We start from the raw sequence: 14,776 nt of genomic DNA on the forward strand, positions 1-14,776 counted from the left end.
CACTCCTGCATTGAAGTTCAGTTCCTTCTGGTCCTGGGGGCTGCTGGTGCAGTGTTGGTTCTAGGAGTTTGGTCCCTTGTTACAAGCAGTCGCGGTCAGGGGGAGCCCTTGGATTCTCTCTACAGGCGTCGCTGTGGGGGCTTGAGGTGCTTGTTCTCTAAATCTCGAGCCGGGGGCGTCGGATGCAGAGTGAGAAGTCTCATGCTTCCGGCGGGAAACGTGCAGTCTTTGGAAGTTGCTTCTTTGTTGCAAAGAAGTAGCTGGTTTTGAACAGGGCAGCTGTTCACAGGAGTTTCTTGGTCCTTTAGTCCAGAGCAGTCCTTTGAGGCTCCGGAGGTTGCTGGTCCATGTCGGATGCGTCGCTGGTTGCAGGTCTTCAAAGTTGGAGACAGGCCGGTAGGGCTGCCAAAGCAGTTGTCGTCTTCCTCCTTCTCTGCAGGCTTGTAGGTCAGCAGTCCTCCTTGTTTCTTCAGGTTGCAGGAATCTAGTTTCCTAGGTTCTAGGGAGCCCCTAAATACTGAATTTAGGGGTGTGTTTAGGTCTGGGAGGGCAGTAGCCAATGGCTACTGTCCTTGAGGGTGGCTACACCCACTTTGTGCCTCCTCCCTGTGGGGAGGAGGGCACATCCCTAATCCTACTGGGGGAATCCTCCAAACATAAGACAGAAGATTTCTCAAGGCCGGGGTCACCTCAGCTCAGGGCGCGTTAAGGGCTGTCCTGACTGGTGGGTGACTCCTCCTTGTTTCTCTCATTATCTCCTCCAGCCTTGCCGCCAAAAGTGGGGGCAGTGGCGGGCATCTCCACAAGCTGGGATGCCCTGGGGCGCTGTAACAAAAGGGGTGAGCCTTTGAGGCTCACCGCCAGGTGTTACAGTTCCTGCAGGGGAGTTGAGAAGCACCTCCCACAGTACAGGCTTTGTTCCTGGCCACAGAGTGACAAAGGCACTCTCCCCATGTGGCCAGCAACAAGTCTGGTGTGCGGCAGGCTGGCAGAAACTGGTCAACCTACACTAGAAGTCGGGTTGGTATTCAGGGGGCATCTCTGGGCATTTATTGTGCTGAGAAGTTTGATGCCAAACTTCCCAGTTTTCAGTGTAGCCATTATGGAACTGTGGAGTACTTGATTGACAAACTCCCAGACCATATACTCTTATGGCTACCCTGCACTTACAATGTATAAGGTTTTGCTTAGACACTGTAGGGGCATAGTGCTCATGCACATATGCCCTCACCTGTGGTATAGTGTACCCTGCCTTAGGACTGTAAGGCCTGCTAGAGGGGTGACTTACCTATGCCACAAGCAGTGTGAGGTTGGCATGGCACTCTGAGGGGAGTGCCATGTCGACTTAGTCTTTTTCTCCCCACCAGCACACACAAGCTGTGAGGCAGTGTGCATGTGCTGAGTGAGGGGTCCTCAGGGTGGCATAAGACATGCTGCAGCCCTTAGAGACCTTCCCTGGCATCAGGGCACTTGGTACCAGGGGTACCAGTTACAAGGGACTTACCTGAGTGCTAGGGTTGTGCCAATTGTGGAGACAACTGTACAGTTTAGGGAAAAAACACTGGTGCTGGGGCCTGGTTAGCAGGGTCCCACCACACTTTCAATCAAAACTTAGCAGGAGCAAAGGCAAAAAGTTAGGGGGTAACCAGGACAAGGAGGCATTTCCTTACAAAAACCATTGGTAAGGAGTTAAGTTATTGAGTGTGTGCTTCTTCTATTGTCATGTGTATGTAAAAAAAGTGCTTTGCACTACCCTCTCATAAGCCTAACTGCTCGACCATACTACCCCAAAAGAGAGCATTAGTATTATCTACTTTAGCCTCTGGGTAACTTCTGGACCATGCTACCACAAATAGAGCATTAATATTATCTGTTATTGCCTCTGTCAAGCCTCTTGGGGAACCCATGGACTCTGTGCACACTATGTCTCATTTTGATATAGTATATACAGAGCCAGCTTCCTACATTGGTGGATCAGCGGTGGGGTCTACGACTTTGCATTTGCTGGACTACTCAGCCAAAACCTGATCACCTGACTAAATTCCAAAATTGTCTTTAGAAACTGATTTTTGAATTTGGCAATTTTTTCTAAATGTTTAAGTCCTGCTAGCGCCTCGGTTAAGCCCCTTTAGCATTTCTTTTTAGACTTAAAGGCTATTTTAAGTTAGGGGTAGTTACTAGAATTAGGTATTAGTTTCTAAAAGTAATCCACAACTTTAGTAACATAATGAGCAGCTCAGACTACATTGCTGTGGAACTCAACTTCACCCCTTACCTCCATCTAAGGATGGGAGAGTTAATGTCCCTCTGCAAGCTGAAAAAGATTAGAACAGGTTCCAACCCTACCAAGGTCGAGCTCCTGGGACTCTTGGCAGAGTACACTGGGGACCACCATGCTGAGGAGGAAGATCTCCCCTCAGACAGGGAAGATGTTAGAGATGAGGAGGATGAACTCCCCCCTCCTTACCTAACTAGTGAGATCAGACTACTAAGGCCCCTTTCTCCAAAAATAGTGCTCACAGGATCTGGATCTTTCACAGGGGAGTCCAGCTCCTCTGGGAACATTGAGGGCAGTCTCAATGAAGATGACATCCTCTTAGCAAGGATGGCCAAAATATTAGCTTTGGAGCAACAACTCCTAGCTATTGAGAGGGAGAGAACAGAAATGGTCTTAGGACCCATAAAGGGTGGCAGCAACATAAATAGGGTCAGAGAGAATACTAATGTCCTTAAAATCCCTAAAGGGGTTGTCTCTAAATATGAGGAAGGTGATGATATCAATAAATGGTTCACAACGTTTGAGAAAGCTTGTGCAACCAGAAAACTAAACAGATCCCACTGGGGAGCTCTCCTTTGATAATTGTTTACTAGTAAGTGTAGGGATAAACTCCTCACACTCACTGGTGCAGATGTTGATTCATATGACCACATAAAGGCTACCCTGACTGAGGGCTTTAGATTCACCACTGAGGAGAATAGAATTAGGTTCAGGGGGCTCACAAACCCTCGAGCCAGTCCTGGGTTGATTTTGTAGACTACTCTGTGAAAACACTAGATGGTTGTATAAGTGGCAGTGGAGTGCAGGACTATGATGGACGTTATAATTTGTTTATGAAGAAACATCTTTTAAGTAACTGCATCAATGATAATTTGCATCAATATCTGGTAGACCTAGGTCCAATTACTCCCCAAGGACTGGGAAAGAAGGCAAACCATTGGGTCAAGACTGGGGTGACCAAAAGAAAGGGGTCACAACGCTTCCCCAAGGGAGGGGTTGTGAGACACTCAAGGACAAAAGCAAAGAGCCTTCACAAGGGCCCCAAACCTCTGTACAGGAGGGTGGGCCTGATCCTCTTCACAGTCAACAAGTGAGTATAAGGTAAAAACTTTGATCCCAAGAAGGCCTGGTGTCAACTGTAAACAGCATGGACACCCAACTGGAGACTTGGCCTGTCCCTAAATGAATTCCCCTAGAACTCCTCCAGTTAGTACTGGTATAGCCAGTCTCCAGGTGGGATCAACAGTGTGCCCAGAGCAAATCAGGGTCCACACTGAAGCTACTCTAGTCTCTGAGGGCGGGGTGGATGTAGCCTCACTTGCTGTCTGGTTGCCTAACATGCAAAAATACAGACAGCACCTATTGATAAATGGGACAAAACGAGAGGCCCTGACCAATACAGGTGCCAGTGTCACCATAGTGACAGAAAACCCCTTTTCCCCCGAGAAGAGTATTTGGCTGGACAAACTTACCCAGTCACCAATGCTGATAATGTAACTAAAGCCCATCCCATGGCTATGGTAATTTTGATTGGAGAGGGGTTACTGGCCTGAAGCAGGTAGTGGTCTCTCCTGCAATCCCAGTGGAGTGCTTACTAGAGAATTATCTGGAGTCCTCAGCTTTGGCGGAGGTAGAGCTCAAAATCCATGCAGCCATGCTGAGAATCACTGAAATGGAATTGGATGAAATGGTGTGTGTGAAAACAAGAGCACAACGCAGAGCACAGGGTGAAAAAGAAGTGTTGGAGCCTGGAATAATGGCCCATCCTTCCAAGAGAAAAGGTAAGAGGACTGGGGGACCAGCCTCTGGACAGCAAACTAAAGAAACAAGACCTCTCTTCTTAGGAAGATGCCTTTTCCCTGAGGGAACGGAGTCCATGGAGCTGGAGCCTTACCAGGTAGAGCTCTTGGGCCCAGGAGGACCCTCAAGGGAACAGCTGTGCCAGGGACAAAAGACTTGTCCCACTCTTGAAGGCCTGAGGCAGCAAGCTGCTCTACAGGAGAAGGGAGATGTCAGTTGTTCCCACAGGGTCTATTGGGAAGATGGACTCCTCTACACTGAGGCCAGCGACCCCAAACCTGGTGCAACCAGGAGAGTGGTAGTGCCTCAGCAGTTTGGGGAGTTTATCCTAACTTTGGCTCATGACACCCCCCTAGCTGGGCATTTGGGACAAACAAAAACATGAAGCAGGCTTGTCAACCACTTCTATTGGCCCAATATTTCCCAGAAGGTTAAGGAATTATGTAGCTCTTGTGTCACCTGCCAAGCCAGTGGTAAGGCAGGTGGCTACCCAAAGGCCATCGTCATTCCACTTCCTGTGGTTGGGGTTCCCTTTGAAAGGGTTGGTGTGGACACTGTGGGTCCACTTGAGCCACCCACAGCGTCAGGGAATCAGTACATATTGGTAATAGTGGATCATGCTACCGGATACCCTGAAGCACTTCCCCTTAGTGCTACTACAGCTTCTGCATTAGCCAAGGCCCCGATTGGTATTTTCACCAGAGTGTGGTTTCCTAAGAAGATACAAACGTTTTGTCCGCTTAACTGAATCACATGGGGAATGAGTGTGGGGTGACTTACAAATTTACCACAACATACCATCCACAAACCAATGGACTTGTTGAAAGCTTCAACAAGACATTGAAGGGCCTGATCATGGGCCTCCATGAAAAACTCAAAAGGAAATGGGATGTCCGCCTGCCATGCCTGCTCTTTACTTACAGAGAGGTGCCGCTGAAGGGAGTCAGGTTATCCCCCTTTGAACTTCTGTTTGGCCACCCTGTAAGGGCACCACTAGCACTTGTAAAAGAAGGTTGGGAGAGACCTCTCCATGAGCCTAAACAAGATGTGGTGGACTATGTGCTTGGCCTCCGCTCAAAGATGGCTGAATACATGGAAAGCGCATCCAAAAAGCTTGAGGCCAGCCAACAGCTCTAGAAATTGAGGTATGGCCAAAAGGTTGCACTGGTAGAATTCTAGCCAGGGCAGAAAGTATGGGTTCTGGAGCCTGTGACTCCCATGGCACTTCAGGATAGATGGAGTGGCCCTTACCCAATCCTGAAGAAAAAGAGTGAGGTCACCTATTTGGTGGACCGGGGCATCAGCAGGACACCCAAGAGAGTGATCCATGTTAACCACCTAAAGCTCTATATGATAGGGAAGATATAACCATGCTGATGATTACTGATGAGGATCAGGAAGAAGAGAGTGAACCTCTCCCTGACCTCCTCTCAAATGACCCTCAGGATGGGTCAGTTGAGGGAGTTGTCTAGTCAGACACATTTCTCTGCCCAAAAGCAAGCTGACTGCAGGCAAGTCCTACAGCAGTATGCTGGGCTCTTCTCTTTGACTCCTGGACAGACTCACCTGTATACCAATGATGTGGAAACAGGAGACAGTTGACCTGTAAAAACAAAAATATACAGTCTAACCAAGTCAAGAAAAGCATCAAGGTGGTAGTCCACAGTATGCTGGAGTTAGGTGTTATTGAGCCCACTGACAGACCCTGGGCTAGCCCAGTGGTCTTAGTCCCCAAACCTCATACCAAGGATGGCAAGAGAGAAATGAGGTTCTGGGTGGACTATAGAGGTTTCACCTCTATCACCAAGAAAGATGCACACCCTATACCCAGAGCAGACAAATTGATTGACAAATTGGGTGCAGCAAAATTCCTAAGTACCTTTAGCTTTACTGCAGGATACTGGCAAATTAGGATGGCACCTGGAGCAAAAGAAAGGACACCATTCTCTTCACCTGATGGGCATTAACAGTCTTCTGTTATTCCCTTTGGCTTAAAGAATGCCCCTACCACCTTCCAAATGTTGGCAATCAAGTCCTTGATGGTTTGGAGTCCTTTAGTGCAGCATATCTAGATGATATTGCTGTCTTTAGCTCCACCAGGCAGGATCACCTGATCTGCCTGGGGAAGGTTTTGCAGGCCTTGCAATCAGCATGCCTCACTATTAAGGCATCAAAGTGCCAAATAGGGCAGGGCACAGTTGTATACTTGGGTCACCTTGAAGATGGAAGCCAAGAGCAACACTTACAGCCCAAGATCCAGACAATTCTGGACTGGGAAGCTCCAAAAAACCAGACTCAAGTCAAGGTATTCCTTGGCTTGACTAGTTACCACAGAAGGTTTGTGAAGGGGTATGGGTCCATTGTGACTCCCCTCAAAGAATTGACCTAAAAGAAAATGCCCAAAAAGGTAACCTGGACTCTTGACTGTCAAAAGGTCTTTGACACCATGAAGGAGGCAATGTGCTCAGCGCCAGATCTTAAAGCTTCAGATTATTCGAGGCAGTTCATTGTGAAGACAGATGCCTCTGAACGTGGGATAGGAGCAGTCCGATTCCAAAACAGTGATGATGGTCTTGACCAACCTGTCACTTTCATTAGCAGGAGGCTACCCCCCAGGGAGCAGCGTTGGAGTGCCATTGAGAGGGAGGTATTTGCAGTGGTTTGGTCCCTGAAAAAATTGAGGCCATACTTGTTTGGTACTCACTTTAATGTTCAAACTGACCACAAACCTCTCAGATGGCTAATGCAAATGAAAGGTGAGAACCTTAACTTTTGAGGTCGTCCATCTCCCTACAGGGAATGGACTTTACAGACCTGGGACTGACCATGCCAATGCAGATAGACTTTCCAGGTTCTTCCACATTAATAATGAAGACTCCCTCGCAAAAGGTTCCTCTCATTCTCTTTTGTTTTGGGGGTGGGGGGGCAAGGAAAGTGCCACTGTTGGCATGGTTACTCCACACCCCCAATGTTTTGCCTGATATTGATGCCAACGTTGATTGAGAGTGTGATAGGACCCTGCTAACCCTGCCCCACCACCAGTATTCTTTCCCATAATTTGTACCTTTGTTTCCACAATTGGCACACCCTTGGCACACAGTTAAGTCCATTGTAAAAAGTACCCATAGTACCAAGGGCCTTGTGGCTAGGGAAGGTCCCCAAGGGCTGTAGCATGTATTATGCCACCCTGGGTGACCCGTCACCAAGCACGTGCACACTGTCTTTGCAGCTTGTGTGTACTGGTGTGGAGAAAAAGGATAAGACGACATGGCACCCCTCTCAGGGTGCCATGCCCACTGACCATTGCCTGTGGCATAATTAAGTCACCCCTCTACCAGACCTTACAGCCTTAAGGCAGGGTCATTATACCACAGGTGAGGGCATAGTTGCATGAGCACTGTGCCCCTACAGTGTCTAAGTCAATTCTTAGACACTGTAAGTGCAGTCTAGCCATATTGAGAATATGATCTGGGAGTTTGTCATCATGAACTCCACAGCTCCACAATGGCTTCACTGACTACTGAGAAGTCAAACTTCTCAGCAGAATAAACCCACATTGATGCCAGTGTGGTATTTATTGAAAAATGCACCCAGCTGGCATCTTAGAGATGCCCCCTGTATGTTAGCCAAACTGCTAGTGCAGGACTGACCAGTCCGTGCAAGCCTGCCACTTTCAGACGAATTTCTTACCACAAGGGGTGAAAGCCTTTGTGATCTCTGCGGCCAGAAACAAAGCCTGTACTGGATGGAGATGCTTCACACCTCCCTCTTGCAGGAACTCTTAACACCTGGTGGTGAGACTCAAAGGCTCAGACCGCTTGTTACAGTGCCCACCCCCCTGACAAAGCCCGACATTTGGCGACAAGTCTGGCAGGAAAATTAGGGAAAGCAGGAGGGAGTTAACACCCCAAGTAGGACCACCCCTAAGGTGTCCATAGGTGAGGTGACCCCCCCCCCCCCTCCCTACAGAATCTTTTATCTTAGTTTGGAGGACAGGAAGCAACAGAGTTAGGTTTATGTCCCCCTCCCCAAAGGGAGTGGACACAGGAAGGGTGTAGCCAACCTCAAGGACAGTAGCCATTGGCTATTGCCCTCTGACTCCTGTAAGGCCCCTAAATCCAGGATTTAAGGGCTCCCCTGAACCCAGTTCACCAGATTCCTGGCGACCTCACAAGAAGAAAGAAGAAGGACTGAAAAGCTAAAACCCCAGCAGAGAAGAAGGAAGATGAAAACTGACTTGGCCCCAGACCTACCGGCCTGTCTCCTGCTTCAAAGAGCCTGCACAAAACAAAACAACACATCCTGTGGGTCCAGTGACCTCTGCCAAGCTTCCAGAGGTCAGCCTGCATCACAGAGGACCAAGAACTCCTGTGAACAGCGGCCCTGTCCAAGAAGAAACTACATTGAAGGACTCCAGAGCCTCCCAGGATGTGCGAGTCCTGACCGCTCTGCACCCAATGCCCACAGTCTGTGTCCAGATGGCCCAACCGGCTGAAAAGGATCCCCAGGTGATTCCAACCAACCTTGGGTTGACCTCTCCTGCCCCCCACAACGACACCTGCAGTGTGAATCCAGAGGACCCCCCTGACCATGAAAGCGCCGGACGAAGATATCTGACGCCAAATAGTTACCCTGCACCTTCAGCCCCCAGGCCTTGGAGAACCCGACCTTCGGTGCAGCAATGTTGAGCAGACAGCCCTCCTACTTGTCCAGCCTGTGGTTTTCTGGAACCGACCCAGTGGACCCAGCCTGCAGCATCTAAGTGACCACTGGGGTCCCATCATAGGAAAGCACTGGGAGCCCAACGCTATCTTTGCACCCTGCACCTTGCCGTCCCTGCGCCGCTGAGGGTGTGAGCTTGGTGCCTACTTGTAGCCCCCCCAGTGCTCCTTTAAACCCCCAGGTCTCCTCTCCTTAGACGCTAGAACTTACCTGCCAACAGATCTGAAATCAAGTGCCCCTAGTCTCCCCAGGAGCCCATGTTAAACTTACCTCAGCTTTGACCTCTGCACCCGGCTGGCCCTGTGTTGCTGGTGGTAGGTGTTTGGGGTTAACTAGCACCCCAACCAGTGGACTTCCTAACCCCCGGAGACTGGTACTGTAAGTTGTGTACTTACCAGTAAAACATACTAGCTTTTCTTCCCCCCGGAACTGTGTCTGAAAATTGCAGTGTCCACTTTTAAAACCGATTACTGGCATTTATTCAAACACTGTACAACTTACTGTATGAAGCTTGCCTGGTGTGTGGTGGGTACCTACGGTACATACACCTTATACCAGGTCCAGGTATTTCCTCTTAGTGAAGTGTAAGCAGTGTCTAGAAGCCAGGCTCCCTAGAGGTAGCTGTGGATGAGCACCCAATGCTTATCTAGGAGACATGCAAAGCTCATGAAAAACCACTGTAATCACACAGCACTTGTACACATTAATGAAAACACTCAGTGTTACAAAAATAGAGGTACTTTATTTTTGGAACACAAATACCACAAAGTTCTAGAAGGGATACCTCCAGTAGGAGGTACGTAATACACTAAATGTATACACTAGCAAACAGTAATAGTCATAGAAAAGATTAGAAAAGGTTAGAAAACAGTGCAAATAGCAATAACCAATAGTGACCCTATGGGAAGCCCAAACCATATACTAAAAAAATTGAATGCAAACACAGGACCCCCATGTAGGTAAGTGGGATGTGTAGAGGGGAGCTGGGAGTACTACAAAACCACAGAGTTAAGTAACACAGTACCCCCCACCGACCAGGAAAGCAGGAGTATATCACTGGAATGTCCCTGAACCACTCAAAAGGAGGAAAAAGAAGAAAAGAAGACACCCAGACAAGAGACTGCAACAAACCAGCGGTGCATTCCTGGAGAAGAAGACCTGTGGAGAGAGAGTCCAAAAGTCACAGTGGAGTCCAGGAGGAGTGGGAGCTACTACCCACCCAGCTGTACTTGCAAGCATTGGTCGAATGTGAGGAAGAACAGGTCAGCACTGCAGCCCTGGAGCCAGAGAAGAGTTCCTGATGGATGCAGAAGATGTCCCATGCTGGAGTGAAGATTGTAGGCAGGTGTTGGTGCAGAAATTTCACCAACAAGCCTTGGGAAAGGCAAACTCGCGGTTAGTGGAAAAGTGGTGCTGCTGGGGACCAGGAAGGACCAGGAGGACTCAACCCAGGAGGGGGAGTCACAGGGGACCCTCAGCGACACAGATGACCCACAAGACATTGCAGGAAGGAGTGCTGGTGACTGCAGCTAAATGTCACCATAAGATCCTTTGGAGGAGATGCAAACAGCCCTTGGCAGCTACAAGAGATGCAGTGCACAGGGGCACTGTCCCACGTGGGAAGGCAAGGGCTTAACTCCACCAAAGCTGGACAGCTGGCAGAGAGGACCAAGAGGACTACTCCAGACCACCACCCATGATGCAGGATCCACGCAGCTCAGGATGAGAGGAGATCCACGCAGCTGGTCGTCGTTTCAGCAGGTGCCTGCAGACCCAGGTGGGATGGGGGAACGACTCCTTCACTCCAAGGAAGATTCCTTCTTTCTTCTAGTGCAGACTGAAGACACACAACCCTCAGTGGATGCACAGCTGATGGAAATGTTGCAATTGCTGGCAGGAGTCATGGAAACAATGTTGCAGAAAAGTTATTCTTCTTGGAGGCAGCTTGTCGGGTCCTAGAGGTTCCAGTCACAGTTCCAGAGGCCAGAAGTTGAAGTAGAGGTTGCAGAGGAGTTCTGCTGGAATCTTGCAAGCCAAATCTGAGGACCCACCCAAGACAGAGACCCTAAATAGCCCTGAAAGGGGGATTGGTCACATAGCCAGGTAAGCACTTATCAGGAGGGGGCTCTGAGGTCACCTGCCTGGCCACTCAGATGCTCCCACAATTCCCTGCCACCCTTGGAAACAAGATGGCAGAACCCAGGGATCCTCTGGAGGAGCTCTGAGCACCACCCTGGGGTGGTGATGGACAGGGGAGTGGTCACTCCCCTTTCCATTGTCCAGTTTTGTGCCAGAGCGGGGACTAGGAGTCCCTGAACCAGCGTGGACTGGCTTATGCACAGAGGATACCAAATGTGCCCTTCAAAGCATACCAGTGGCTTGGGGAGGCTACCCTTCCCAAGCCAGTCACACCTATTTCCAAAGGGAGAGGGTGTTACCTCCCTCTCTCAAAGGAAATCGTTTGTTCTGCCTTCCTGAGCTTGATCAGATCAAGCAGTAGGAGGGCAGAAACCTGCGGTGGAAGCAGCTTGGGCTGCCCAGAAAACCCTGTAAGACTGGTGGTAGCAATGCTGGGGGTCCTCTAAGGAGCCCCCAGAGTGCATGGAATCATACTTCCTATACTTGCAACAGTATTGTGGTATAATTCTGATATGTTTGATACCAAACATGTGCAGGTTCGGAGTTACCATTATGTAGCTGGACATAGGTAGTGACCTATGTCCAGGACACACGTAAAATGGCATCCCCACACTCTCAAAGTCCAGGAAAATGTGCCTGGAGTTTGTGGGGACATCTCTGCTAGTGCAGGGATGCCCTTACACACAGGCACCTGCACCCTGCCCTCTGGGCTGAGAGGGCCTAACATAGGGGTGACTTATAGTGACCTGGTGCAGTGACCAGTAGTGAAAACGGGTGCATGCACCCGTTTTCCACAGACTGCAATGGAAGGCCTGCAGAACCCTTTGCATGGCCTCCCTATGGGTAGCAGAATAACTACTGCAGTCCATAGGGATCCCCTGGAACCCCAATGCCCTGGGTATATAGGTATCATATACTAGGGACTAACAGTGGGGGACCATTATGCCAATTGTAGAAAGAAACAGGTACAGTTACCAAGTTAGAAGGGAGAAAGCATAATCACTGGGGTCCTGGTTAGCAGGAACCCAATGAACATAGTCAAACACACTGACACCAGGCAGAAAAAAGGGGGTAACCATGCCAAGAAAGAGGGCACTTTCCTACACAGGGCCAGCATTGCCCTGTTAGTCACTGAACATTTCCTTCATAAGGAAGGTGTTTAGAAACCTGGGTCGAAAATTGGCATCAATCCCACCTCTCTTCTTGGGATCAGGAAGTAACAGGAGTAGCATCACGTACCACTTGCTGTCTCAGGCACTACCCTGGTCACGCCCTCTGTAACCAACATCTGACTTTCTCCATTGTGAATATCATTATGGTCTGGGATGTCTGACTCAAAACTGGCATAATTTGGGGAGAGCTACACGGGAGAGGTAGGGGTGCAACCAAATGGGACAACCTGAAGGACACATAGATCGAAATAATGGAATGTCAGCCAGGTGGGAAAAAATGAATTCTAATCCTCATTAGTGAGATGTAGCTATTGTACGAGAAAATGAAGCAGCTTTGCATAGACTGCAGCAGGCAAATAGGGTGAGGAGAATGGCTAAATGTGCTGTGTGCTACACCATCTGCCTTTGTCTTTAGGACCTCAAATATGCTGGACTAGTTGCTGCAGAAGCTTTAAGGACTGGTCAAAGTGCCAAGCGAGGGAAAGCAGCCCTAAAGAGTTAGCCATAGCTCTTATGTCCTTAAATCATTCCTGTGACAAAACCTTTTTATCAACAAAAAGCAGAACCCATCAAAAGGCATGTAATTCAGGGAGGCTTAAATATATGTAGAAAACCTGGTAACACGCATCCAAGCAGGGACCAGATTACCAACGCAGGTGGTCATGGCTCAGGTAACAGTCTTTAGTGTCAAGGCCCACTCTCAAGACTTTGTTAGTCCCAGTCTTTCCATCATGTACAGTTTAGGTAAAGGATTTTCTGAAGCTGCAAGGCATTAAGTGTTTGGGACTACCTGTTTCATGAAGCAGTAGGATTAAGATTTTCGTATTTGCCTTGCTTGTCGAGGCCTGCAAGACAAATGTCTGAGAGTCAGATGCTTCAACTACGAGCAAGGGTTCCCCAGGGCAGGTCTTGGAACCAAGCAATTGGGGGATTCAGTGAGGGCCTAGTTGGGGCTTAACAAGATTTAGACCAAGCCACCATGATGGATTCAGTCTGGGTCTGGTATTAGGGCTTAAGACATCCTATATCAGCCTGCTTTATTTCAGTAAACAGGTTTGCCTTGGTCTCCAATGAGTAACTGCAAATCTTGTATCTTTGTGGCTGGGCTCAGCCAAAACAACTGAGGCACTTATCTCCGTTGGGGCGCTCAGGGGTGAATCAAACTCAGTCTCTGACATAGTGTCTAAGCCAAAGGCATTTTGAAGGTGAATGTATAGGCCAACATCAGAGTAAACGGGTGGGGCGAAGCAAATTACACGGCACCTTATCATCCTTGTTGAGTTAAATCTACTCAAGTCCTAGAATTGCATCAGAGTCAGAATTAAATATGGTTTCCATACTCCTGGAGCACTGTCTTCCTCCATATGGGGCTGTGACACTGGCGTAACATAGGGTGTGCTTGGACTGAACTTGGCTACAGATCCACCACTGGAGTCAGAGCCAAATCCAGAATGAGTGCCTCTGGTGCCGCTTCCAGCATTACGGTGAGGTCTAATGCCAGAAGAAATGCATGGTAAGGCTCAACAAGATTATTTGGCACCAAGGAAAGCTCTGCTGATGGAAATTCAACTAGAAGCCCTGCCAAATCTGCAGGGCCTGAAGGCACACAATGTCGATAAAGATCTAGCATGAAAAGCTGCAGCATACCTCTTTCTAAGGCATCAGATACAGAGTTAGGACCAGTTCAAAGTTGGACAATAAAGCTGCAAACAGCCCTCTGGCGTTCAGATCATGTGATCTCTCACTGGAGAGGAATGTAGGCAGAGGTGCAGAGTCTAGCTTAGAAATCTCGTGCTTGCACTTGGACTACTCATTCAACTTTATTGTACACTTAGTAGAAGACAGCGAAGGGGGCTCAGATGTCAATGGAACTTTCAGAAGGACCGACCTCTTTACTTGTATTTGCTAACATAGAGTTTGGCTTTCCGTTCCCTGATGGCCTTTGGATACATCAGAGATCATTTGTATGCAGGATTCGAGTTATGTTTCATACAAATGCATAAAAGGCAGACTTCATGCAAGTCTGTCAAGTGTGAGGTTGGTTAAATCTTAATGTACGTGGGGGAAGACATCCTTGCAGAATGCCATTTCTAAAAGTGTGATGAATCTACAGTAACAGGCCGTTAAGTCAGAGACGATCTAGGTCAGGGTTTAGGCATGTGCAAAAAAGATAACACATTAGCATGCATGGGTGGTGTCTTTATGTGGCTCCGTGACTTCAAAACAAGAGGCAAAACTGAGCCTTTTCAGATGCTGGTAGTGCCACCTGTTGGTGCTCAGAAGTTATAGCAGAGTTCTCTGGATTCAATCTGGCTCCTGCAGTGAATCAAAAAGTGAGAAATATGCAGCAGAAATATGATTGTGACCAATTAGAAAATAGTGGTATTTGCTGTGATATTTTTTTCTTGTGCAAACAAAACAGAATGCAGTAAAATAAATACAAAGTGACTGCAATAGGCCGGTGCCAACACAACAAATCATAGCAGCTAATATGGAGAAATCAAAATAGCAAACAAGGATTAAGGCCGTTTTATTTTGTGTGAAAGATAATACTTACATCAAAGTAAGGTCCAGCTTGCTCCAGTATAAGCTGGGTTGAATCTGGCTTATTTTTGCAGTAGGTAACATACATTTGAAACTTGTCCGCCTGTAAATCATATGGCAC

The 14,776-nt window shown here is 48.4% G+C and overlaps 1 protein-coding gene across 7 annotated transcripts in view; it reads right to left on the bottom strand.

Annotated features, from left to right (window-relative positions):
• The window catches only part of TRIO (trio Rho guanine nucleotide exchange factor), a 3,522,386-nt gene that overhangs the window by 1,861,179 nt on the left and 1,646,431 nt on the right, over positions 1-14,776 (bottom strand). For all 7 annotated transcript variants that reach the window (XR_011200906.1, XM_069219639.1, XM_069219640.1 and 4 more), the window contains exon 27: positions 14,669-14,758. Coding sequence is in view for 6 of the 7 variants with exons in the window: in XM_069219639.1 (XP_069075740.1) it covers positions 14,669-14,758 (90 nt within the window). In the remaining variant the exon portion in view is untranslated. The remainder of the gene's footprint in view (positions 1-14,668; positions 14,759-14,776) is intronic.

Source organism: Pleurodeles waltl, chromosome 2_2, assembly GCF_031143425.1.
Source record: "Pleurodeles waltl isolate 20211129_DDA chromosome 2_2, aPleWal1.hap1.20221129, whole genome shotgun sequence".
Lineage (NCBI taxonomy): Eukaryota > Metazoa > Chordata > Amphibia > Caudata > Salamandridae > Pleurodeles > Pleurodeles waltl.